The sequence below is a fragment of the Ranitomeya variabilis genome, chromosome 1, assembly GCF_051348905.1.
Source record: "Ranitomeya variabilis isolate aRanVar5 chromosome 1, aRanVar5.hap1, whole genome shotgun sequence".
Taxonomy (NCBI): Eukaryota; Metazoa; Chordata; class Amphibia; order Anura; family Dendrobatidae; genus Ranitomeya; species Ranitomeya variabilis.
Window position 1 is genome coordinate 826,474,242 of NC_135232.1, and position 26,987 is coordinate 826,501,228.

Below are 26,987 nucleotides of genomic sequence, written 5' to 3' on the forward strand. Positions count from 1 at the left end.
TAGACCAGCTGATTACAATAAGTTCTATCGTAATTGGATTTTTGGAGGGTGAACATGTGGGGGCAAATAACCAAGGGCTACAAACTATTAGGCTTACAAAATGTATATTTCTATATGAACAAATGGTGTTTGAATAGGGAGCTAGGAGGCCAGAGAGTTGGGCCCGCCATCTCATTGTCCAATTCTCCTCTCCTCATGGTTGATGCAGCTCTTTCTTCCTACAAGATGAAAGGTAAGGAAGGGATGGGAGGTGAATAGTGATCAGCGAATATACTCGTTACTCGAGATTTCTCCAGCACGCTCGGGGGTCCTCCGAGTATTTTTCAGTGCTTGGAGATTTAGTTTTTCTTACCGCAGCTGAATGATTTACATCTGTTAGCCAGCATAAGTACATGTGGGGATTCCCTAGAAACCAGGCAACCCCCACATGTACTTATGCTGGCTAACAGGTGTAAATCATGCAGCTACGTCAACAAAAACGAAATCAACAAATACTCTGAGACCCCACGAGCATGCTCGGGAAATCTCGAGCAACGAGTATACTCGCTCATCACTAGAGGTGAAGCATTATACTTGGCCCACAGGGATAGTGCTAGGAACGGGCAACTGGGGAGATGGAGGGGCAAAGGCACCTTTTAGGCTATAGTTATTCGGCCTATGTCCTATACCTGCAGTATCGCATCCTAATAGCATCAATAAATATAGCCATTCATTTCAGGCCTTAGTAGAAAGACTGGAGAGTTTAGTGTATTCTAGGGCTTGACACGTGGCCATCAGTCTCCTGTGCAGATAGAACTTGATATACATTTTTATGCCACTTCTATCCATCATCCTCACTTAGGTGCATTCCTGGTATTCTGATTTAGCGTTTTATTTGTTATAGTATTTTACAAATGCTCCAGAACTGAGATAGTGTGTGTTTTCTTGTGTCCTTTGTAAATGGTTTATTTAAAAAAAAAAAATAGATTACTGTTCGCTTAATAGACAAACAAGGGATTTTGTTGCAATGTATAGCCAAATTTTATTTCCAGTGTGTTCTGTGTGTACACCATCATAAAATGGTATCTGAAGCTTTAGAGTTGTATAAAGGTACTTTTCTATTGTTATTTTTAAATAAAATCTATTATTGTATGGTTTGCTTGTCTTCTTTTCTTTATTTTTGTGCTAATATCCTACAGTACCGTATATATTATCTGTGCACTGATCGATAAAGCGGACACAAAACCACTGGCCCCTTGAGCCACTAAAACAGTCTTGAGTCCTGTTGAATCAAAGATTTGAAAAGACTTGTGAAGGTGACCTGGGGGCCTGAGTGCCAGATACCACACTCCCCATTCTTGTCTCTCCAGTTTCTCCCGTTCTCTGGAGTGATTTGCATCTTTTTTAGTGTCTATAGTATTTGCAACTTATTCTTTATGGTTCCGATTACTCAAATGTCTTTTTTGGGGCCAGAAACTGACATAAAACAATTTGAATTGCAAATTATTTTTTTTTTGCAACTCAAAGTCGCGCAAAAAATTAGCGACCTTTTTCATTTTCACGTCAGTTTCGTCTAGTTTTGGGCAGAGCTGGGGTGACTTCATTACACGAGCTGTCTCGTACCTTACACCACAAATTTTCCTTCAGTCCCTGAACCAGATGCTTTAGAACGATTCATGAAATGCAGCTTTTACCAAACCATTTTTTTTTCATTTTTGTGCAAAAATTCATGAACTACGTGTGTTAGTTTGAAGAATTTTGGCACAAAAAACGTCATCAAATACAAGACAAAAATGTGACAAAGGAATCACAAATGATGAATCGGACCTGTAGCTTTAAATTCTAAGGTAGGACCTCCTGTGGATTGGATCTGTTTATCCTGGACATCTCCTAGATAATTGATCGTTTTGAGATCTGGGGAATTTGGAGGTCAACACTTTGATCTTTGTCATGTTCCTCAAAGGAAATTTATCCTCCCCCACAAAAGTAACAATTAAAAAAAATATATTGCTTTTTTTTTTATATCTGATATGTTCATTTTTCATATCTTATACCATAAAAAAATAATTTTAAATGTTTTGATATTATCAATATTTAAACTGCAGTAAATATAGGCCAGATACGCTCGTATGTGTCTCATGTCCCTCCTACACTCTTCTCCTGGGTGTTTACAAAGGGAGTGCAAAGGGAGGATAAAGTTTAGGAACACAGTGCAGAGTCATTTTGTCGGTGAATGCAATGTGATACTGACTGATCCTGTGGACAGTGACATCTAGGACTGCTTTCCTGCTGCCTGAGCCAAAAATTAAAATGGTGCCCTTTGCTATAGTGGAATTAAACATGTAGTGAATAAATGCAAATTGTCTCTTCAGAGAGGAAGAGAACTAGAACGCTAGTGCCACCTATAGGAAGCAGCAATCCTAAAACTCTATACAGACCCTCTAACGAGCATTGTCACATGACTTAGAATAAAAGCCAAAACCAGAATCTCAATTTGCAGACACTGTGTTCCAGGGTGCTGACACTCGTCAGTGCAAAGTGTGAGATCTGATTTGGCTAGGTGAGAGGCGCCTGACCGGGAACCAAGGTGTAACGTTTCTCCTTACGGAAAGCAACATGTCAAGCATGCTGAGATGAGGAGCATTGCAGCCTAAAAGTTTCCTCATCTCGGCATGCTTGACATGTCACACTACGTAAGAAGAAACGTTACACCTAGGATCCATAATGACTAAATGATATTCCTCCATTTTGGTTTTGAGCGGCGTTCATTTTATGGTAAAAATGAGCTGGTGACGATTCTCCAGGTCAGTATGATTGCGGCAATACCAAACCTGAGTAAATTTTGATTTGTCGAAGGCTGTTGCTCTCTGCAAGTTCAACTTCAATGTACAGAGGGTAGTAGCTGGTGCAGGGGCAACAGTGAGGGCGCAGTCAGATGGCCACATAACACGGACAACTGACTCTCCTGGCCTGAGCGTGACAACATCTATTTCTATACAGCTGTCATGCTTGGGTCAGAAGAGCCGCCGGCCAGTCCGATCATTGCCATGTGATCATCGTCTGTGCAAAATGGCCGACTGACTGCACCCTCACACAGTGAGCATTGACAGCAGGTCTGGGCACCAGGGCAGCGGCAGTGACTTCTTCCAGCAGTGAGTGGTGACCGGATGGGAGGTTTCTTAGCACTGGGCTACAAATAAATGACACCTGGCTCCACCTACAGCTGTGAACTGCGCAAGACCGGTGTGTGCACAGTTCACAGCTAATGCAGACAAAGTATAGGAGATAGGATTGGAGACCAAAAATACTTTCTAATGGCCTGTGCCTGCCGTAACAAAAAAAATGGCAGCCCTCAGTGGCTGAGGAAAAAAATGCACTTTTGTATATTGCTGTTATAAATATACATGATCCAATTTTTAGAAATCATTCATATTAAAAAAAAAAAAAAAAAAAAAAAAAATTATACATCTTTTTTTTTTTTATACCATTCCTGTAAAAAAATTGTTGCAGTGGGGCAGGTCACATTATCCTGCTATGACAGGGCTCGGCCACCAGGGAATCGCAATGCTGTTGGCGTTACCGCTCTTCAGACTCTCTTGTGATCACGCTACTCTCTGCGTGACCCGGAAGTGGCTTTTACAATGTAAGCCCATGGAGTCTCAGAACAAGGCACCATGCCTTTCCTTGTAAAAGATATTTCCGGCTCATACAAAGATTCTGGATAGTCCGAATTGCTTTCACTCAGAGGACAAATTGATCAGAGTTGGACACCACAGAAGACCGCGGAAGGTAAGTTTATTGACACACTGACACTACAGTATTTACACAGGTTTAAGTGGGAAAATAGATCATGGGAGAAGTTCTTTAAGCAAGTACAGGACAAATCTAATAAGAAAAGATGCCATTACAGAAAAAATATTGAAATTATGTCTCACAATATGAGGCTTTCTGAATTACCTTACATAGTCATCACATATTTATTATAAGCAGATCTCAACAAAAATCCTAGTAAAATGTACAAAAAACAACAAGGTTTTTTCTGTTAATCGCGCACTATTGCCCAGAGACATGTTCCTAAATGTACAAATTCATAAATCCATTTGTAAAATACTACATATTGATTCCCAAAGTGAGATCAAGTTTCACCCACTACATCATCCCCACATTCTGAAGAGGAGGTTTCATACTAGGACACTTTCCCATGTAATGTCATGGCCTTTTCTTTATTTTTTATTTTCTCCTTATTACATGGTGTGTCAGTGATTTAATCCCAGCTGCTGCTGAAAAACATCCAGTAATCTAAGAATAGAAAAATGTATTAAAGATGTTTAGTATTTTGGTATAGAAGTTACAACATAGCATTAGCTCCAGGGTAAAGGTCTATATCAAACCTTAGCTCACTGATATGTGTAAAGGATTGTCTCATCAACAAAGTACATTTTAATTAATATATTTTGGAATAAAAATAAACTCCACAATTGGATGTTCCTGTGCTGAGATAAGCTTATAAATGTGCCACTGGTATGCACTGTGTAAAGGCTGTGTCCAACCATGCAGACAGCTCTTGGCCAAGGAAGAAAGCATAAGTCACCTATGATAAGTATACAGACGAAACAGCAGGGGCTCACAGTTGCTGCTTTCTGAGGTAACACATTTCCCTGTTCTGTTTTATCACAGGAGCGAGTGTTTCTACTTTTTCTCAACCCCCTGGGATCATGATAAATCAAGTCAGTGGTAGGAGTTTCAGCAGCCACTGACCTTATATATCTGACTGATTTCTGATGAGCTGAGAGGGGTGGAGATGTGACAGAAACGCTCACCCCTGTGATAAAACAGTGAAAGCTGTTACCTCAGTAGGCAGCAGCTGTGAGCCCCTGCTGTTTAGTCTGTATAGTCACTCATAATTCAATGATGCCTACTCCTGACCAGAAGCTGTGGGACGTGCCATCCATGAACTGGAGCAGTGCTGCATGGTCCACAGTAGCAAATAAATACCGTAGTATATAACAGGAGCTCATTTATAACATTATCTCAGCACAGGAACGTTTTTTTTTTAACTCAATTATGGAACTTATTATTTCAGTATTTATTAGAATGGACCTTGTTCATGGAACAATTCCTTTAACTGATGATATAAGGGTTACACGATAAAAAAAAAGTTTTTGGATGTTCAATTACTGACTATAGTGATATATATAGCACTGTAGTATAGCAGATAACTAGAGCTGTCCTGGTGGAGACCAAACTGAATAAAATATATAAGAAATATTAAGCATGCATTATAGGAAACGTTTCTTTCAGCCATCAGGCACTTTCACTCCCACTGAATATGTACATGCCTCATAGGCCGTGTCATTTTAGGGTTTCTAAGTAACAGCACAGGGAGGAATTCTAGAAAATTGCGTCAAAGTTGGAAACCATTAGATATTGCTAAATCTTAGGGGATCATCCCACTGAGGCATCCTTCATAAATATTCTGATTATCCAACTTTAGCTGCCGCCATATAATTACATTTGTATAAAACAAACAATTCTACAGTAGGTATATCTAAGGCACCTATTCTGATTATTAGGCCATGCTGGCAGTTCAGTTCATCCAGTGGCCAAGGACGACAGAAGTGGCCACTGGATCGGGGTCCTGTGAATCTTTTTTTACTCTACTCTTATGTACACTATATATACTGTGCAAGGAAAAAGGTTTAGGGAAGTGTGGAAGAAATGCTGCAAAATAAGAATGCTTTCTGAAATAGAAGTGTTAACAGTTTATAAATAAGATTGAAAGTGAATGAACAATAGAGAAAAGTAAATAAAATCAGTATTTGATGTGACCTCCCTTTGCCTTCAAAACAACATCAATTCTTCTAGATACACTTGCACAGTTTTTTTTTTTTTTTTAAAGAACTCGGCAGGGAGGTTGATCTAAACATCTTGGAGAACTAGCCACACATCTGTGGATATAGGCCTGTGCAAATTCTTTTGCTCCTTCATGTAATCCCACAGACTTGATGGTGAGAAATGCAGCCCAAAAAACTTGCAGGAAACCTCCTCCATGCTTCACTGTTGCCTGCAGACACTCATTATTCTACCACTTTTCTTGCCTTTAGGCCGGGGATAGGGTACCTCCAGCTCGCGGTGGCTTTTTATGCAGCCAGCGGGAATATCCCCGAAGTCCGCAATGTCCGGGCAGCAGCCGCATCCTGCCGGCCCTTTAAGTCCAAGTGCACGGCACGCAGCGTTCATCACAGAACGCTGCCTGCCCTGCACATGAATGGTGACATTGGGGTGGGCGGGGGTTAGTGATGGGTGGGCAGGGCCTGCACCAAATGCTCTCCCATCCTACTGTCCCAGGAGTGGAGCTGCTGCAGCCAGAGAGTCCAGGGCGATCTCTGTGCTGGCAGCTCTGCAGGTGATCTCTGTCCCTCAGCTAATCTATGTGCCCATTGTGATCTCTGTGCCCCCTCTGCTATGTGCCCCAATATGATCTCTTTGCTCCCCCAACTATAAGCCCCCTGTGATCTCTGTGCCTCCCAGCTATGTGCCCCATGTCATCTCTGTGCCCCTCCTGTGATCCCTGTGCCCCTCTGCTATGTGCCCCAATATGCCCCTCAGCTATGTGCCCCCTGTGCCCCAATATGATCTCTTTGCTCCCCCAACTATAAGCCTTCTGTGATCTCTGTGCCTTTCAGCTATGTGCCCCCATGTCATCTCTGCACCCCCCAGCTATGTGCCCCCTGTGATCTGTGCCCCAATATGATCTTTTTGTTCCCCAACTATAAGCCCTGTGATTTCTGTGCCTCCCAGCTATGTGGCCCATGTCATCTATGTGCCCCTCCTGTGATCCCTGTCACCACAGCTATGTGCCACCTGTGATTTATGTGCCCCTCAGTGATATGTTACCCCTGTGATCTCTCTGCCCTCCCTGCAGCTATATGCCCCTGATCTGTGTCCCCATCATCTGTTCCCCCTGTGATCTCTCTGCCCCTCCAGCTATATGCCCCGTGATCTGTGCCCCCCGCTATGTACCCCCCTGTGATCTCTGTTCGCCCTGTGATTTCTGTGCCCTCCAGCTATATGCCCCCCTGTGATCTATGCCCCCCTGTGATCTGTGCCCCCCAGCTATGCGCATCTATGTGATCTGTGGCTCCCAGCTTTGTGCCCCCCTGGGGCGGCACAGTGGCGCAGTGGTTAGCAGCGCTGGAGTCCTGGACAACCTTGGACCACCAAGGTCAACATCTGCAAAGAGTTTGTATGTTCTCTCCGTGTTTGCGTGGGTTTCCTCCGGGCACTCCGGTTTCCTCCCACATTCCAAAGACATACTGATAGGGAATTTAGATTGTGAGCCCCATTGGGGACAGTGATGATAATGTGTGCAAACTGTAGAGCGCTGCGGAATGTTAGCGCTATATACAGGTCCTTCTCAAAAAATTAGCATATAGTGTTAAATTTCATTATTTACCATAATGTAATGATTACAATTAAACTTTCATATATTATAGATTCATTATCCACCAACTGAAATTTGTCAGGTCTTTTATTGTTTTAATACTGATGATTTTGGCCTACAACTCCTGATAACCCAAAAAACCTGTCTCAATAAATTAGCATATTTCACCCGTCCAATCAAATAAAAGTGTTTTTTAATAACAAACAAAAAAACCATCAAATAATAATGTTCAGTTATGCACTCAATACTTGGTCGGGAATCCTTTGGCAGAAATGACTGCTTCAATGCGGCGTGGCATGGAGGCAATCAGCCTGTGACACTGCTGAGATGTTATGGAGGCCCAGGATGCTTCAATAGCGGCCTTAAGCTCATCCAGAGTGTTGGGTCTTGCATCTCTCAACTTTCTCTTCACAATATCCCACAGATTCTCTATGGGGTTCAGGTCAGGAGAGTTGGCAGGCCAATTGAGCACAGTAATACCATGGTCAGTAAACCATTTACCAGTGGTTTTGGCACTGTGAGCAGGTGCCAGGTCGTGCTGAAAAATGAAATCTTCATCTCCATAAAGCATTTCAGCCGATGGAAGCATGAAGTGCTCCAAAATCTCCTGATAGCTAGCTGCATTGACCCTGCCCTTGATGAAACACAGTGGACCAACACCAGCAGCTGACATGGCACCCCACACCATCACTGACTGTGGGTACTTGACACTGGACTTCAGGCATCTTGGCATTTCCTTCTCCCCAGTCTTCCTCCAGACTCTGGCACCTTGATTTCCGAATGACATGCAAAATTTGCTTTCATCAGAAAAAAGTACTTGGGACCACTTAGCAACAGCTTCTGCCGCTGTTTATGGTTCAAAAGTGGCTTTACCTGGGGAATGCGGCACCTGTAGCCCATTTCCTGCACACGCCTGTGCACGGTGGCTCTGGATGTTTCCACACCAGACTCAGTCCACTGCTTCCTCAGGTTCCCCAAGGTCTGGAATCGGTCCTTCTCCACAATCTTCCTCAGGGTCCGGTCACCTCTTCTCGTTGTACAGCGTTTTCTGCCACATTGTTTCCTTCCAACAGACTTACCATTGAGGTGCCTTGATACAGCACTCTGGGAACAGCCTATTTGTTGAGAAATTTCTTTCTGGGTCTTACCCTCTTGCTTGAGGGTGTCAATGATGGCCTTCTTGACATCTGTCAGGTCGCTAGTCTTACCCATGATGGGGGTTTTGAGTAATGAACCAGGCAGGGAGTTTTTAAAAGCCTCAGGTATCTTTTGCATGTGTTTAGAGTTAATTAGTTGATTCAGAAGATTAGGGAAATAGGTCGTTTAGAGAACCTTTTCTTGATATGCTAATTTATTGAGACAGGTTTTTGGGTTATCAGGAGTTGTAGGCCAAAATCATCAGTATTAAAACAATAAAAGACCTGACAAATTTCAGTTGGTGGATAATGAATCTATAATATATGAAAGTTTAATTGTAATCATTACATTATGGTAAATAATGAAATTTAACACTATATGCTAATTTTTTGAGAAGGACCTGTATATAAAAAAAATATTATTTATTATTATCCCTGTGCCCCCTGCAATATTTGTGCTCCCATGTGATCTGTGCCCCATGATCTGTCCCCTTCAGCTATGTGCCCCTGTGATCTCCATGCCTCCCAGCTATGAGCCCTCCTTTGATCTTTGTGCCCCCCTATGATCTTCGAGCCACCCCTGGAAAAGCAACTGTAAGAAGCAACATGATCAGCATCACCTAACATCACAGCTGCACCAAAGAGAAGCTGCTCCAGGTGTCACATTAAGGGTGAGTTACCGTAATTATTTGTTTGACTAAATATACCGGGGTAATTTTCAAGGTGATCATTTTTATGTGGCCCCCGAATGATGGTAGAAATTTCCAAACGGCCCCTGGCTGGAAAAAGGTTCCCCACCCCTGCCTTACGCAGACAAACTCCCTGCTGCTAGAGAACAATATTTCCAGTTTTGACCCATTAGTCGAGAGCACCTGCTGTCATTTTTCTGCCCCTCAGTAATGTTTTCATGCAGCGTTGAGTTACTTGACATGGTTTTCATGTTGAAGGTATGACTTTTAGGCCACAATTTTTCTATGATCATTACTTCTGGCTGGACTTCTATGAGCAGTGGATGTGTCTACCTGGGTCCCACTGGTTGCTTGCAATTCTAAGCTGATGGCGCTGCTGGACATCTATTGATTTTGAAGGGAAGTACCGTAAGCAGAAACCAGAACAGATGTTAAAATTACATATTGTATTTATTGTCTGTTGTATGGCTCTCATGTGGGAACTTTACTCTTTTGAACTCCTCTTAGATCTACATGGACTATGGGATGACTACATTTATTATCATATACCATTTTTGAAGTCTCTGTGTCTATCTTAGCATATGCAAATTGTCTGTTCAGAGAGGAACAGGACTTGAACTCTAGCGCCACCTATTGGAAGTAGCAATCCTAAAAGTCAATATCGACCCTTTATTGAGCCTTGCCACATGACTTATTCATGGATAAAAGCCAAACCAGAATTTAAATTTACAGACACGTGTTTCGGGGTGTTGCCACTCCTCAGTGCAAAGCATGAGATGTGATCTGGCTGTATGAGAGGCCTCCGACTGGGGTCTAAAGGGTAACATTTCTTCTTGTGCAGAGTGACATCAGGGTAAAGAGACTGAAAAGCCATGCAATGCTCCTTTGGGAAATTAAATATTATTATTATTTATTTATATAGCACCATTAATTCCATGGTGCTGTACATGAGAAGGGGTTACATCAAAATACAAATATCACTTAATTTTGTTTACTGTAACAATGACTGACTGGTACAGAGGGGCGAGGACCCTTCCCTTGCGGGCTTACATTCTACAGGATTATGGGGAAGGAGACAGTAGGTCGGGGGTTGCAGTAGCTCCAATGGTGTTGAGGTGGCTGTGTGGTCTTTACAGGCTGGAAGCTTCTTTGAAGAGATGGGTTTTCAGGTTTCTTTTGAAGGATCCAAAAGTAGTGGATAACCGGATGTGTTGGGGCACTGAATTCCAGAGGATGGGGGATATTGGGGAGAAGTCTTGGAGGCGATTGGATGAGGAGCGAATAAGTGTGGAGGAGAGAAGGAGGTCTTGGGAGGACCGGAGATTACGTGAGGGAAGATATTGAGAGATTAGTGTGGAAATATACGGAGGAGAAAGATTATGGATGGCTTTGTAGGTCAGTGTTAGTAGTTTAAACTGGATACGCTGAGAAATTGGGAGCCAGTGAAGGGATTTGCAAAGAGGGGAAGCAGGAGTGTAGCGAGGAGAGAGATTAATTAGTCGGGCAGCAGAGTTAAGGATGGACTGGAGGGGTGCGAGAGTGTTAGAAGGTAGGCCACAGAGGAGTATGTTGCAGTAGTCGAGGTGGGAGATGATTAGGGCATGCACGAGCATTTTGGTAGAGTGTGGGTTGAGGAAAGGACGGATTCTGGAAATATTTTTGAGCTGGAGGCGACAGGAGGTGGTGAGAGCTTGGATGTGCGGTTTGAAGGACAGGGCAGAGTCGAGGGTTACTCCGAGGCAGCGTATTTTGGGCACAGGGGAAAGTGTAATTTCATTTATTTTGATAGATAGATCAGGTAGGGAAGATATGCGAGATGGAGGAAAGATAATTAGTTCAGATTTGTCCACATTGAGCTTGAGGAAGCGAGAGGAGAAGAAGGAGGATATGGCTGATAGACACCCTGGGATTCTGGAGATCAGAGAGGTGACATCTGGGCCAGAGAGGTAGATCTGAGTGTCATCGGCATATAGATGGTACTGGAAGCCATAGGACCTTATGGGTTGTCCCAGGCCGAGTGTATAGATTGAGAAGAGTAAGGGTCCTAGGACAGAGCCTTGAGGGACACCAACAGAGAGGGGGCGAGATGAAGAGGTAGTATGGGAGTAGGAAACGCTAAATGTGCGGTTGGCAAGGTATGAGGAGATCCAAGATAGGGCAATGTCTTTGACCCCAAAGGAAGAGAGGATCTGTAGTAGGAGGCAGTGGTCAACTGTGTCGAAGGCAGAGGACAGGTCTAGGAGGAGGAGTATAGAGAATTGTATGTTAGCTTTGGCTGTAAATAAGTCGTTAGTAATTTTGGTTAGGGCAGTCTCAGTGGAATGGTGGGGACGGAAGCCAGATTGTAGGTTGTCGAAGAGAGTTAGATGCAAAGTGAGAGGAAAGTTCAGCATGGACGTGCTGCTCAAGGAGTTTGGATGCAAATGGGAGCAATGATATGGGGCGATAGCTGGACATAGCGCTTGGGTCAAGGGATGGCTTTTTGAGGATAGGTGTGATTGTGGCATGTTTGAAGGCAGAGGGGAAGGTACCAGAATTTAGTGAAAGGTTGAAGAGATGGGTTAGGGATGGGATTAGTGTGGTGGTGAGGTTGGGGAGGAGGTGGGATGGGGTCAAGTGCACAAGTGGTGAGGTGTGATTTGTAGAGAAGATGAGCAAGCTCCTCTTCAGAGATTTTGGAGAGTGAAGTTATGGGGTTTGGGCATTGGTCTCTCACAGAAAGGGGTTGTGGTGGTTGGACAACAAAAGACTTGCCTTGTTTGGTCTATCTTATTTTTGAAGTGCGTGGCAAAGTCCTCGGCAACGATTAGGGAACTCAGAGGCGGCAGTGGTGGGCGGAGGAGGGAGTTAAAAGTGTTGAACAACTGTTTGGGGTTGTGGGATAAGGAAGATACAAGGGCTGTGAAGTAGGCCTGTTTTGCAGAGGTGAGAGCTGATTTGAATGCCAGTGTTGCTTGTTTGAGTGCACTGAAGTCATCTTGTGAGTGCGTTTTCTTCCAACGCCGTTCTGCAAATCTCGATACTTGCCGAAGCTTTGTAGTGATGCTATTGTGCCAGGGTTGTCTATTGGTTCGTCGTGCTCTGCTATGCATGAAAGGGGCAACCATGTCAATAGCTGATGCAAGAGTGGCATTGTAGAAAGCAGTGGCAGTGTCTGTGTCGTGAGGATATAGAGGACAGTGGTAGGATAGAGTCAGAGAGTGTATGGGTGTCTAGGTGTGCGAGGTTCCTGCGTGGGTCTGCATGGTGCTGGACGTGGGTGACAGGTGAAGAGGACAGGGATGAGAAAGTGAGTAGATGGTGGTCAGATAGAGGGAGAGGGGAGGTAGTGAAGTTAGATAGGGAGCATAAACGGGTGAAGACCAGGTCTAATGTATGTCCGTCTGTGTGGGTGGCTGAGGAGGACCACTGAGTAAGTCCAAAGGATGAAGTAAGGGACAGGAGTTTGGAGGCTGCTGACTGGTGGGTGTCAATGGGGATATTAAAGTCACCCATGATGATGGTGGGAATGTCAGCAGAGAGAAAGTGAAGGAGCCAGGTGGAGAATTGGTCATTAAAGGCAGTGGTCGGGCCTGGAGGTCGGTATATGACGGCCATTTGGAGGTTGTAGGGGGAGTAGATGTGGACAGAGTGGACTTCAAAAGAGGGGAGTATAAGGGAGGGTAGAGGTGGGATTGGGTTAAAGGTACAGTTGGAAGAAAGGAGAAGACCCACTCCTCCACCATGTTTGTTGCCAGGGCGAGGAGTGTGGGTGAAGTGGAGGCCACCGTAACATAGTGCAGCAGGGGAGGCTGTGTCAGAGGGTGTCAGCCATGTTTCGGTGATGCCCAGAAAGAAAAGATTTCGAGAGGTAAAGAGGTCGTGAATCACGTGGCGTTTATTGCAGATGGAGCGGGCATTCCATAGTGATCCAGAGAGAGGGTGCAGGGGGGTGGGCGTCATGGGCACGGATTTGAGGTGAGCAAGATTTCGGGTGTTTATATTGGGTTGGGAGCGATAGGAGGGGGTAGTAATGGGAGGTATGAGCTGTGGGGGTCCAGGATTGGGAGATATGTCTCCAGCAGTGAGGAGAAGCAGAGAGACAGAGCAGGTGGGAGAAGGAGAGTGGGCGGCTTGCTTTGTGTGATATTAGGAGAGATCTGAGGTTGAGGAGCAGGTCAGCAGAGGAGGTCAGGTGGGGAGGCAGGAGGGAAGGCGAGATTCTTACTTGGTTAGGGGGTGATGGAGTTTGAGGATAGCGAAGGAGAGTGAGGATTAAGGGAGCCAGAACTGTTAGAGCGTATGTCAGCATGATGAAAATAAGTATGGCGGAAAGGGAATGAAATTTAGTACAGTTATTAACAGTGGTTAGTCTTACCTTCTGTTCACTTCTGGCTCATTTCTGGCATATTTCTGCTATAATATTTGTTATTATCCTTTGAGCGACATCCTTATAGAGGACAGACCAAGGTCCAGACAGACCTGTGACTCTGAATTTAGAACAGGCTAAGGGCTCATGAAATAGGCCAGGTGTGATCAGGAGGGAGGGGCAGCAGGAAGACTGGTCACAGACACAGGAGGGGATTAATTAGAAGTCAGTAGGGAAAATGCAAGGGGAAATAGATCCAAATGGAAAGATAAAGCCAAACTGTGTATTGGCATCAGGGAATTAAAATGAGAAAACATGCAGGGGAAGGGAAGAAAGAAAAAAAACAAAAAAAAAACAAACAGAAAAAACAGTCATAGCAGCCAGAGGACATACAAGGAAGAAATTGCAGGGTGAGGAAGATCAGGAAAGTTGGGTGATGGTGATGGGATTGGGGTACCAGCCAGCGGACATACCAGGAAGAAAATAAAGATACAAATTATCATTGCACGGTCTACAAGTCTCTTTACCCTGGCATGTCACGCTCCACAAGGAGAAATGTTACCCCTTAGGTCCCAGTCATAAGCTTCTCGTATAGCCAAATCAGTCAAGTCATGGTGTAAGGGTTTATATTGAGTTTTAAGATTGCTACATCCAATTGGTGGCACTAGAGTTCAAGAACTCTACTCTCTGACAAGGCAATTTAGAGAGCTGTTCACATTGTCTCCTGTTTCAATCCTACAGTAAAGACAATAATAAACAGGCAGGGCTGTAATGTAATGGCTTAAAAATATAATGAAGGACATGGGGGAAGATGGTTTACACTCCAAAGGAGTCACTGTATGACATAGAAGACATACAGAGAGGTAAACTAAAATGCAGGCAACTGAGGGTTTCATCACAAAGATGCATTTTTAGGATTTTTCTTCACGTGGGGGAAAACATAAGCAGATGTTTGTATTTCAACATAGCAAGGTGTTCCCATGAGGAAAACATGGACTGATCACTAATGCCAGGAATGTTCGGATGTAGGCCATGGCATGTTACACTATAATGGATTACACACAGGTCTAGGTACAGCTGCAGATACGTCTGAGCCCGCTGAGCGATATGCCGCCTGACACTAATGTGGCAGCAGAGAATCACCTACTGTTTAAATAAAGTTTTTGTTTTCCAAGTACTTGAGGTAAAAAGAAGTTCCACTAGCAGCAGGTCTGCTGACACGAGCGTGGCAGCCCCAAAGAAATCTATGAAGCTGTGACGCTTGGAGAGAGCTGTGGTCCATTCATTGCAGTCAGAGATTGGACAAATTTGAACGGACATCTGAATGAGCCCTAAGGACAGGTTCAGTATTTGGTCAGTATTTTACCTCAGTATTTGTAAGCCAAGTAATGATAAGTGCTGATTGTTCCACTCCTGGTTTTGGCTTACAGATACTGAGGTAAAATTCGGACCAAATACTGAATGTATGAAGGTGGCCTTAGAATCCTATTTCTAGTCCTTTCAAGAAGAGTTTTCAGCAGTTTCTTTATCATCAGAGGCAGGACTTCTGACAGATAACACATCTATTCACGGCTGATAACACAGGGTCCACCATTCACAACAAGCGATGTCATAGCTCCCCCTTCTCCACTTCCCTTCATGCTTATTAGACGTGTCAATACAAAACATAGCCGCAATGGTCAGACCCCCCACCCTCATACCTCCCAACCGTCCCGATTTCAGCGTGACAGTCCCGCTTTGGCACCGGGGTCCCGCTGTCCCGCTTCGGGCATTTAAAATCCCGAATTTGCGGCTGCCGGTGAAGCCCCGCCCACTTCCGGGACGTAGAGAGAGCCAGATTAGTACCCGCTGTTCGTTCCGTTCCCTGGGACTGCGTTGTAGCCACGCCCCCTTGAGTTGCCTCACCGCCCGCCTCCGGCTTCCTCCTCAACTATAGACGTGGGCGGACTCTGAGGACAGAGCGGCAGCACCCGGACTGGTTTCTGGCACGGGGGCAGAGTTGTGAGACACTCCGTGTCTGTGTGACCGCGGGAGCAGCGAGCGGATCTCCAGACTGTAAGTGAATGTATGTGTCTCTCCCCCTCTCCATGCAGCGCTGCCCTGCTGCGGTTACAGCAGAGACTCTGACAGCATAGGAGGACTGACAAACTAAACTTTGTCTCCCCATGGTGCGCGCACCCCGCTCCCACTCTCCCCCTGGTACCCATCCATCGGATTCTCCACCAACCTGGTGCAGCACCCCTTACATTCTATGGGGGCTGCCACCTGCCTGCGTTACATTCTATGGGGGCTGCCACCTGCCTGCGTTACATTCTATGGGGGCTGCCACCTGCCTGCGTTACATTCTATGGGGGCTGTGCAGCATTATATTCTATGGGGCTGTGCTGTATTACATTCTATGGGGACTGAGCTGTAATGCTGGATACAGCAGTCAGCGGCGCAGCTGGATGACACCATTCAGCGCCGTGGGAGTGGAAGCTGCCGGCTGCTGCGAGGGAGCGCGGTGAAAGGTGTTTGTGTGTACTGATGGAGAAGGCAATGATGGGGGTGGGGTAACCATGTGTGGCCATTATACTGCACCCAGCATTGTGTGGGGCCATTATACTGTACCCAGCATTGTGTGGCCATTATACTATACCCAGCATCGTGTGGGGCCATTATACTGTACAAAGCATCATGTGGCGCCATTATACTGCACCCAGCATTGTGTGGGGCCATTATACTGTACCCAGCATTGTGTGGCCATTATACTATACCCAGCATCGTGTGGGGCCATTATACTGTACAAAGCATCATGTGGCGCCATTATACTGTATGGACCATCACGTGGGGCAAGTATACTGTACGCAGCATCATGTGGGGCCATTATACAGTATGGAGCATAATGTGGCCAATGGCCATTGTACAGTATGGAGCGTCGTGTGTGGCCATATTTTTTTGTTCATAATTATTGTTAACGAAACATTGTGATCAGAAGTGCTAAATGGGTGTGGTTGGGGCGTGGCTAGTTGTGAAATGGGTGTGGCCTAAAATTTGCCGCGGCGCGCTACGCGCGCCGCTGACTTTGTCCCTCTTTCCCTTCCCCTAAAGTTGGGAGGTATGCCCACCCTATGTACAGGTGTTGTTTCCCCAGAGGCCAGTGTGATATTTGCAAAATTTCTATTTTCAAAACAGATTGTGATATGGAAAATAAAACATTACCAATGAGTCTGTATATTTCTGCTAATGTATATGTGAACAAACAAGAAGCAGGAGTCTAAGCCCCAGTGGCCAGTGCGAAAATTGTAAGATTTCTAGCTTCTTATTTTTAGTTTGGACTGTGATATAGAGAGATAAAAAGCAACAACAGTGCCATGTTAAACAGCAGGGAGTCTAGTACCACCTGGTCTAAGTATCAATCCTAAAAGTCAATGTCAACTCTTCGCAAGATCCTTGGCACACGACTTAGGATATACAGCTGAACCAGAACCTTCATTTGCAGAAGGTTTCAGAGCATTAGCCCCTCATCAGTGCAAAGCAGGAGAACTGGATGGTTGAGAGAAAGGCCTCTGGTCTAAATGATAACGTTTCTTCTAGCGGAGAGTGCAGAGTTGGCATAGGGAAACATAGGCCATCCAACGTTCCTCTGGGAATTTAAATATGCAAATAGCCTCTTCACAGAGGAAGAGGACAAACGCTAGTGCCACCTATTGGTGGGAAGCAATCCTAAAAGTCAACTCCCCTATTAACCAGCCTTGCCACATGAGTTAGGATCTAATCTAATGGTGGTCAGTAGGGTTGAGCTAAACGGATCGTTCATTTTCATAAGTCGCCGACTTTTGGCAAAGTCGGCGTCTCATGAAACCCGACCCGATCCCTGTGTGGGGTCGGCCATGCGGTACGGAGAGAGAGAGTGAGTGAGTGAGTGAGTGAGAGAGAGAGAGAGAAATCCCCATTGCCGTGCATAGGGTTTCGTGTTCCGGCCGATCCTCGACTTTTCGCAGTAATCGGCCGATTTCGCCCGACTCGTCTTTTCAAATAGTCGGGTTTCGCAAAACATGAATCAACCCTAAAAAGGTCAAGGTCGCTCAACCCTAGTGGTCAGCATTGTTTCAGAAGATTGAAGCCATCTAACTCGTCAAATTCTGAGGACAATCTCTTTTATACAGAATCCACCACATTTTCAGCATCTAAAATGTAGCCTACATCTTCCACACATATATAACTACTATTCTTATGGAATAAGGTTACGCATTGTTGCATTTTCACTCCAAAAATGAAATGAATTTTATTTAAACAACACAAAAAGACAAGTAGACATTGCATACTTCATATAAAATATTGTCTAGAACGCGGATGTTAAGCAATAAGTGGAGACAGAAAACAAACAAAAAACATTTCCAAAAATCTATGTACAGTAAAGAGAACTTCAGAGTCCAGGCTGTCGCTGTATCTACATGAATATCACAGCAACGAGCGCTCCGAGTCAGTTTTATCCTGCCTCCTAGGACGGAGCTGTCATCAGTCCTGTAATAAGGAACAAGATCCTAAAAGACAGATCTCCAATAGCTGGGGGAAGGGAGCACTTGGCTGCAAGGTCTGAATGATCGGGAGGCAACAAGAGCTAAGTAAATCTCGCACTCCTCTGTAAACATCCTTACTCCCCATGCTATTGTTTGCTGGGGGTAACATCTGTGTAGTCCTTCAGGACGCCCGCCAAGTGGTCATTGTGAGTCTTAAATCTCGGCCTCTTCCGTGAATTTGCCTTTTTCCTCTTCTGTACTGGAATCTGAACACAAATGGGAAGTTCATTATTCGGCCACAGTATGTAGGTAACTGCATATCAGGTAAATGACGCCTACATTCATATTAAGGGTCGCTCACCCCACAAGCGAATACTTACAACTTTCTTTGGTCCGGATTCCTGCATAGAGGAGATGCCTTGTCTCTTTAGGTACTCCTCGATCTTCTCCTCATCCATAGAGTCTACTGGGACACTCCTCCATAGCTTCTGAAATTCTAAGAAAACAGAAAGCACCATGTCACACGCGAGTCCATGCTGGTAAAGGAATCACCTGTGGTTGGCGGCATATTCACGCTCCATATATTGTACATAGTTCTACAACACCACAATCCATCACTGATAACCGTGCGGTGGCTTAGATCCGAGCTGTGGATAATCTGGTATCTGCTGGAATTTATGGTGGGGAGACAGATGGCCCTGCATGAATTGTGGGCGATGAGTGCTGACAGTGTGAATGTTACGCTGCAGTCCGGAAATAAAGGGAGAGTGAACAGTGCCAGACGCGGCTTGGATATGGTATTCCTGGTATTCATAACCGTGGTTAGGAGATGAGCAATAGGAATCAAAAAGCTGCTTTCATTTATCAGCAAAAACCATTCATTCGGTCCCAGACCACCAAGCACACAGCCTGCAGAACACAACACGAGGACCACTTACTGCAGACAGGACTGACTGGTCATTGGAGGTCACGGTAAACTGAATGAAAACTCATGCCATTAATTCAAATCGTGATTTACACTAAAAGATTATGGTAAAACAAGCCTTAAGAACACGGTAATCTTTCAGTGGTGTAAACAGGCTGCTGATCACCCAATGAAGGATCAAACGCTCCTTTATGGGGCGAGTTCATATTTTGTGCTACACCATTCATGTCCTGTGTAAACAGGAGGTGTGCTGCCGAGAACAATGGCCGCCAGTGTGCACGGAGCGTTCTATTAGGCTACTTTCACACTAGCGTCGGGAACAACCCGTCGCTGCGCGTCGGGCCGACGTTCCCGACGCTAGTGTGGTCTCCGCCGCACAACGGGGGCAGCGGATGCATATTTCCCACGCATCCGCTGCCCCATTGTGATGTGCGGGGAAGTGCGGGGAGGTGGGGGCGGAGTTCCGACTGCGCATGCGCGGTCGGAAAAAGCGGACCGTCGGGAGCAAAAAACGTTACATGTAACGTTTTTTTCTCCCGACGGACCGCTACCATACGCCCAAACGCCGCCAAACGCATTCACCGTTTGGAAATGCGTCGCAAATGCGTCGCTAATGTTACTCTATGACGAAACAACGTATCCAGCAAAAACTTTTGCTGGATGCGGCGTTTCGCAAAAACGACGCATTTGCGACGTATTGCAGTTAACGCTAGTGTGAAACTAGCCTCAGAGACCATCAAGTGGGCAGCAGTTACAGAAGACCGCCTATAGAAACAGGCTATTAAATGACCACCGATGGGTAAATATTTACCCACTGATGAGTGTTTAATGCCGTCAGTCCATCTGTGTAAAGGGACCATAAGACAACATGGACTTGTCGGAGGATTAGCTTCCATTATATCCAGATTTATCTACACCGATCAGCGCTTGTTCACACACTGTTTTTTCCGCATTTTTCTCTTACAGAAAACAAGTAGCGTTTACAGTACCAGCAAAGTGAATGCAATTTCTGAAATCTCACACATACACTGCGGGTTTTTTTTTTTATTGCAGATTTCATTCAAAGCCTTTTTTCCAATCTGCAGCAGGCCAACTGGTCCAGCATTTGTCACCCAATTTAATGAATGGGAAAAAGAAAATGGAAGATGCATCAAAAACACACACAAAAGCGTGCAGAATTCAAGCAGCATCTTTCCTGCAGAAAAATCTACAAACACTCAACGTGAGCACATCCGCTAGGCTTGTGGCACATTATTGGGACAGAATGGTTGCTGTGGATGCAATTGTAGGAAATCATTGAGTAAAGTATTAGTTATGCATTCTGCGAATCAGCCATTCACTGCAACCAAGCATGTTCTCATACGGAGACATGAAGACGACATTGGGAAACTAAGAATTCTAAAAAGTTGCAGTGTCCCGTACATATCAGCTATGTACACTCCTGCCTCTAATCAGCCTTATTCTGAGCAGTCCCTTACATTCCTGGCTGATTGCACTATACTGCAGAGGCCGAATGTTAACTGCTGCCACCCAGTGGACACAACTGAAATTTCTTATTTTTTTTTTAAATTAAAGAAAAAAAATTACCCAACTTATTCATCTACATAAAAAAAACAAAACAGGATCATACATGCTAAGGAAATAAAAAATAACAGCTCATACAACAGATCTGCTCTTGAATAACTTTACATCACTTAGGTCTAAGGGGTAACGTTTCTCCTTATGGAGAGTGACATACCAGCTGGCTTGTCAAGGTAAGGAGGCTTATTCGCCGTGCAATGCTCCTCTGGGAAATATAATATGCAAATTGCCTCTTCTGAGAAAAAGAGGACTTAACTCTATAGCGCCACCTGTTGGAAGTAGCGATCCTACAAGTCACAATCAACCCTTTAACGAGTCGTGCAATATGACTTAGGATAAAGTCAGAAGAGGCAATTTGCATATTTACATCACTTAAATATTAACACAAACGTGCATGCCAGCAATTAGCAGGACAGACATAAAGCAGCATCCCCAACACACCAGTGACAAGTAATCACATCAGATGACCGCCACCTAGCTGGCACAAAAGGGACTGCAGCAATAAGCCAGACTCCGCTCACACAGGTTCGGCTCTATAACTCCCCATTAACCACAGTACACTTCGGAGTATCAATAAAGGTAACAACGATGATTGAGTATATCTTGTATTTTATTAATTGATATCCATGGTGTTTTCTATACACAGGAGTCCAGCGGGAGGTCCTACTAGTGATTGACAGCTATCTCTGCATGTACAGTCATAGTGAAGACTGTCAATCACTAGTAGGACCACCCACCGGACTCCTATACATACAAACACCAGAGATTTCAATGAATAAAATACAAGGCAAAATGTCTATTAATCTGATCAGCTCCTCCTGCCTGCAGATCAGGTACCATTTGGACATGTCAGGTTCCCTTTCAGCAGAAAAGAATTTATACAGAGCAGCTTGGTAATGCTAATGAACAAGTACTGGGCGGCATTTACTCACTGAGGCGAGTCCGAGTTCAGGGGAAGAGCGATAATGGAAGGAGCACAAACTGAAGACGCCAGGAGTGCAGGGACTGTCAGCCATGTCCAGGGGCCACACTGCAACTACTGGAGTGGGATGAGGCTCAGTGAGTAAAGGTCTCACCAGGCTAATGCTGGTTTATTAGCGTACAGCAGGTTACTGTACACTAGTCCACTTCACTCAAATAAATGCAGTTCAATAAAGCAACACATGTCTTACTGGAATAGCCGAATACACGGCTAAAAGGACAAAGAGGTAGACTAAAAATGTCAGGGGACCTGACCGGTTACCTTAAACAAAAAAAACACTATTTGATCCTATTGTTCAGCAGGCCCTACATACGTCAAATTATTTTTCTGGCTTCGGGTCCAGAGGCAGGTAAGATTTTTCCATATTAATGGTAACCTGCAGAAGTCACATGACGACCACTTGAACCAGGAATCGGAGCAGAATCCTAACAGTGTGCATATAGGACACCTGCAAGATGCCGAATCCTGACTCAGAATCCCCTTTAAGGCTACGTTCCCATGTCGATTAGTTGGGGAGGTTTTGATGATGCAGATGTTCTGCCCCATTTTTGGACCGATTAGGTGAAATAATAAGTTACTTGCATTTTTCTCACGTGTTTTTGATGCTGCGGGTTTTGCCTCTTTTTGGTATGTCATTCTGTAAATAAAGCACTTTGTTTTTGATACTTCCTAGCATTTGGTTTTGACAAAACTGTATTGTTACAGCCGTGTGCGGATTACAGCCACTAAAAATGAATGGGCTTTTTTTTTACCTGTGGATTTTCCACATCTAATGCAATTCTATGGGGAAAATCCACACTTAAAACTCAACATACCAAGAGAAATTGACAAAAAAGCACAGTGGGTCTGAGACATTTCTATAAATCCCACCCATTTTGTGAAAATTTGCAGTGTCAAAAACTCATGGTGGAAAGACACGCTAAAGGATACAGGCGAAATACAAACCCCACATACTAACCCCCACACCGGCACCACTCCAGGGATGTTGGCGCCGGGTCTCTTATCATATTGGTATGTCAGCGAGCACTGTAGTCTGCCTTCACACACATTGGTGCAAGAATGGCCTGTTCAACAAAGCTCACTTAGAAGGGAACCTATTAACCTGCAGATATGGGGGCCACATGCCAGGGAAGCTATCATGGACCACCCAGGAATCTGCGGTGCGCAGGCTGTCACAATTCCCCGGTATACCAGGCACGAGCATCCAACTGGAATACTTGTGGTCACATGCTGACTGTACACATTTTTCTTCTCTCAACAGTAGTGAAAAAGAGAGAAGCCAGATGAGTCCAGCCAGCATAAAGGAAACCGGATCGCCCACTGGCACCGGAAATACCGGGAAATTGGGACAGCAAATGGGGCCACAATTCAGCAATCTGCAGGCTATGGACTGACTGCAGACTTTGTCCCGAGCCTGGACAACCCCTTTAATCCGGCCAGACAAGGCCACTCACTGCGTGCTTTAAATTTATTAAAAAAAAAAAAGCATCATGTACTAGAGCGTAGCCGGCAGATATTAGGGCACTGGGCTCTTACCTTCATCTACAGTGAACTGGCAGCTTTTGTCGTTGTAGAAAAGGATTTTCTTCTTGTCTGGTCTGGTCACAAAGATAATTTGGTCTCCCAAAGCCTAGAGGAAAGAAGCAGAACGAAGTTGTACCATGGCTCACACACACACGCACGTTACACAGGAAGCCTTTTTTAGAGTTTGTGCGTTTCAGCTACATAATGTCAAATGACCAAAAGTGTTATAGAATGTCTAGATGTAGCCGTAGCCTTCCTGGAGTCATGGGTCCACAGGTCAGGTAGTACAAACCTCACACTAATGTCTCCTTACACAATGACACTACAGAACCCTTCTGTGCCTCTTCCCCAGAGCACATTCACACAGAAGGACTTCTCATTTTCAGAACAGATGGCATATGGAGCCTTAGAATTTAATAAAACTATTCACACATCCGATTCTTATAACGGACCCGTTATGTTAAAGGGTATTCCCATCTCCAAGATCCTATCCCAATATGTAGTAATTGTCATAAGAATAATAGAATTTAGAAATGTAGTATAGTTCTTCTGATTCGCTGTGTCTCTTTCCTCATGTACAGGCATTGCAGGACCTTAGGTATCCATGGTTACATCCACTAATAAGGTGAAAGCTAGTTGCTAGTGGTTGTAGCCATTGATACTGCAATGCCTACACATGAGCAGGGACAAGAAACTGATAACTAGCTGTATTTATACTAATATGTATGACGTGACTGCTGAGAACAGTGATTGACTGCAGCAGTTGGATGGATGTACATCACGTCTCTGCTATTGGGAAATCAAGAAAAACCAACACGAACCAATAAGTCATTAGTGTTCGAGTGGTGAAAAATCTATTCCTCCAAATAAAATATATATATATATATACATACACACACACACACACACACACGATAAGATGTATTAAAACAAACACACGAAAAAAAAAATTTGAGGAATAGATCTCTCACCACTAACACCAATGACTCATTGGTCCGTGTTGGTTTTTCTTGATTTCCCAATAGCAGAGACATGATTTACATCCATCCAACTGCTGCAGTCAATCACTGGACTCAGCGGTCACGTCATACATATTAGTATAAATGCTGCGGCTAGTTATTAGCTGCAGCAGTCATGTCAATGTACAGTCATACAGTACTGCAGACAAAATCAGCAAAGGCCAGCAATAAAGAGGTGCAGGAGTGCTGGTGGATGACTTGCGAGGGGATCTTAAAGGGACTGTCAACACAGAATGACTATTCAAACCAAGTACAGGTGCACAGTGAACTGTTGGCATGGCTAAGTATTTAAGTGAACCTTTCCAACCTACTTGTCATCCCTCTGTGTCCTCTCTCGACATCTTTGATTGACAGCTCTGGCTTTATAGAGTCAGAGAAGAACAGAGATGGATAAATAACAAGTAGATGAGAAGGTACACTTAAATGTTTGGTCACACCAATGGTGCACCGAGCGCCTGTACTTGTGAACAGTGGTTCTGTGCTGACAGACCGTCTTTAAAGGATTTTCCTCCTGTAAACTTAATTTCTTTAAAGGTTATTACATTGATGGCCTATGCACAGGATAGGTCATCAACAGCAGATCGGTGGGGGGCCAAAATCCAGCAACCCTCCGCAATCAGCTGTTACCAGCTACAGCAGTGGACAGATGTAAATGGTATACAAAATATCACAGCTCTGTCATACTGTTTAGTGACCACTGCCAGGTATTGCCGATGAGGTGTCAGCATTGCTGCTTAGCTGCTGTTAGAGCAGTAAACTACTCGGGTGCTCAGCAGTCGAATCGAGCACATTGGGACTGCTCGGGTGCTCGACCCGAGTACCGAGCATAATGTACGTCAATGAAGCAGTCGTGGAATTTACAGGGAGACCTGGAGTGAGAGAAAGATTCCTGCCTTCAGTGCTGCACAGCACAGATTAAAATGAGGGACTCGGCAACATGCGATAAGAGCACGCTCACCCATCACTAGCTCCTGTGTACAGATACAGGTGCTTCTCACAAAATTAGAATATCATCAAAAAGTTAAATTTATTTCAGTTCTTCAATACAAAAAGTGAAACTCATTATGTAGAGAGTCATTACAAACAGAGTGATCTATTCCAAGTGTTTATTTCTGTTAATGTTGACGATTATGGCTTACAGCCAATGAAAACCCTAAAAACCTAAAAGTCACTATCTCAGTAAATTAGAATAATTAACAAAAAACACCTGCAAAGGCTTCCTAAGCATTTAAAAAGGTCCCTTAGTCTGTTTCAGTAGGCTCCACAATCATGGGGAAGACTGCTGACCTGACAGATGTCCAGAAGGCAGTCATTGACACACTCCACAAGGAGGGTAAGCCACAAAAGGTCATTGCTAAAGAAGCTGGCTCTTCAGAGTGCTGTATCCAAGAATATTAAAGGAAAGTTGAGTGGAAGTAAAAAGTGTGGTAGAAAAAGGTGCACAAGCAACCGGGATAACCGCAGCCTTGAAAGGATTGTTAAAAAAAGGCCATTCAAAAATTTGGGGGGGATTCACAAGGAGTGAACTGCTGCTGGAGTCATTGCTTCAAGAGCCACCACACACAGATGTATCCAGGACATGGGCTACAAGTGTCTCATTCCATGTGTCAAGCCACTCATGACCAATAGACAACGCCAGGAGCGTCTTATCTGGGCGAAGGAGAAAAAGAATTGGACTGTTGCTCAGTGGTCCATGGTGATGTTTTCAGATGAAAGTAAATTTTGCATTTCATTTGGAAATCAAGGTCCCAGAGTCTGGAGTAAGAGTGGAGAGACCACAATCCAAGCTGCTGGAGGTGTAGTGTGATGTTTCCATAATCTCTGATGGTTTGGGGAGCCATGTCATCTGCTGGTGTAGGTCCACTGTGTTTTATCAAGACCAAACTCAGGGCAGGCGTCATACGAGGACATTTTAGAGCACTTCATACTTCCCTCTGCTGACAAGCTTTTTGGACATGGAAATTTCATTGTCCAGCAGGACTTGGCACCTGTCCACACTGCCAAAAGTACCAATACCTGGTTTAGAAACAGCAGTATCACTGTGCTTGATTGGCCAGCAAACTCGCATGACCTTAAAGGGAAGGTGCCATAAAAAAAAATTTTTTTTACAGCAATTGTAAAAATGTAAAGAATTAATGTTTAAATGTTCTTAAAAAATATTTTCATTTGTTTATAATTTAGTAAAATATGAAAAATAATTTGAAAAGTTTTGGAATTTCCACTTTTAAACACTAGGGGGAGCAGCTGCTGAAATTTCAGAAAAACCTAGTGTACAACTAGCTCACATTACTGCACTGCAGTAATTATGGGTGGAGTCTGCTGACGTGTGTGATGTCTCCTCCCCTTCTAGGTGTTTGCTAAGGGATAAGAGGATGATATTCAGGAACCCAGTGAGCAGCCATTTTGTTGGTGACTGCAGAGTAAGGCTGCCGTCACACTATCAGTATTTGGTCAGTATTTTACATCAGTATTTGTAAGCCAAAACCAGGAGTGGAACAAATAGAGGAAAAGTATAATAGAAACATATGCACCACTTCTGCAGTTATCACCCACTCCTGGTTTTTGCTTACAAATACTGATGTAAAATACTGACCAAATACTGAATGTGTGACGGCAGCCTTGTACTGACAAGTAGACAGTCACCGAGGATGGCAGGCAGCAAGGATTCTGGGAGATATGTGGTGGAGGGAGCAGGGTGACAGCAGCACAGAGTATTTCAGGAGAGCAGTGTGCTGGTCTATGGAGGGGGCACCATGTTCAGTGCGCAGAGCAGCCAGGGATTGTACATAGAGCGCTGTCTTTTATACACATGGATGGGCCGTCTGCTCTACAGAAATCCAGGAAACATTTCTGCGGAT

At 44.5% G+C, this 26,987-nt stretch overlaps 2 protein-coding genes across 3 annotated transcripts in view; one reads left to right on the forward strand and one right to left on the reverse strand.

Annotated features, from left to right (window-relative positions):
• Positions 1 to 3,746: 3,746 nt before the first annotated feature.
• SMIM18 (small integral membrane protein 18) overlaps positions 3,747 to 26,987 on the forward strand; it is a 51,711-nt gene continuing 28,470 nt past the window's right edge. The window contains exon 1 of the mRNA XM_077275322.1: positions 3,747 to 3,768. The gene's annotated coding sequence lies outside the window, so the exon portion shown is untranslated. The remainder of the gene's footprint in view (positions 3,769 to 26,987) is intronic.
• GTF2E2 (general transcription factor IIE subunit 2) overlaps positions 3,796 to 26,987 on the reverse strand; it is an 84,423-nt gene continuing 61,231 nt past the window's right edge. The window contains exons 6-8 of one of the 2 annotated variants that reach the window (XM_077275290.1): positions 23,123 to 23,216; positions 18,479 to 18,594; positions 17,830 to 18,364 (exon numbers count right to left, since the gene is read on the reverse strand). In XM_077275290.1, the coding sequence (XP_077131405.1) occupies positions 18,245 to 18,364; positions 18,479 to 18,594; positions 23,123 to 23,216 (330 nt within the window). In that variant the 3' untranslated portion in view covers positions 17,830 to 18,244. Of the gene's footprint in view, positions 4,279 to 17,829; positions 18,365 to 18,478; positions 18,595 to 23,122; positions 23,217 to 26,987 lie in introns of those variants that run through there. The other variant, XM_077275299.1, reaches the window with a different exon arrangement.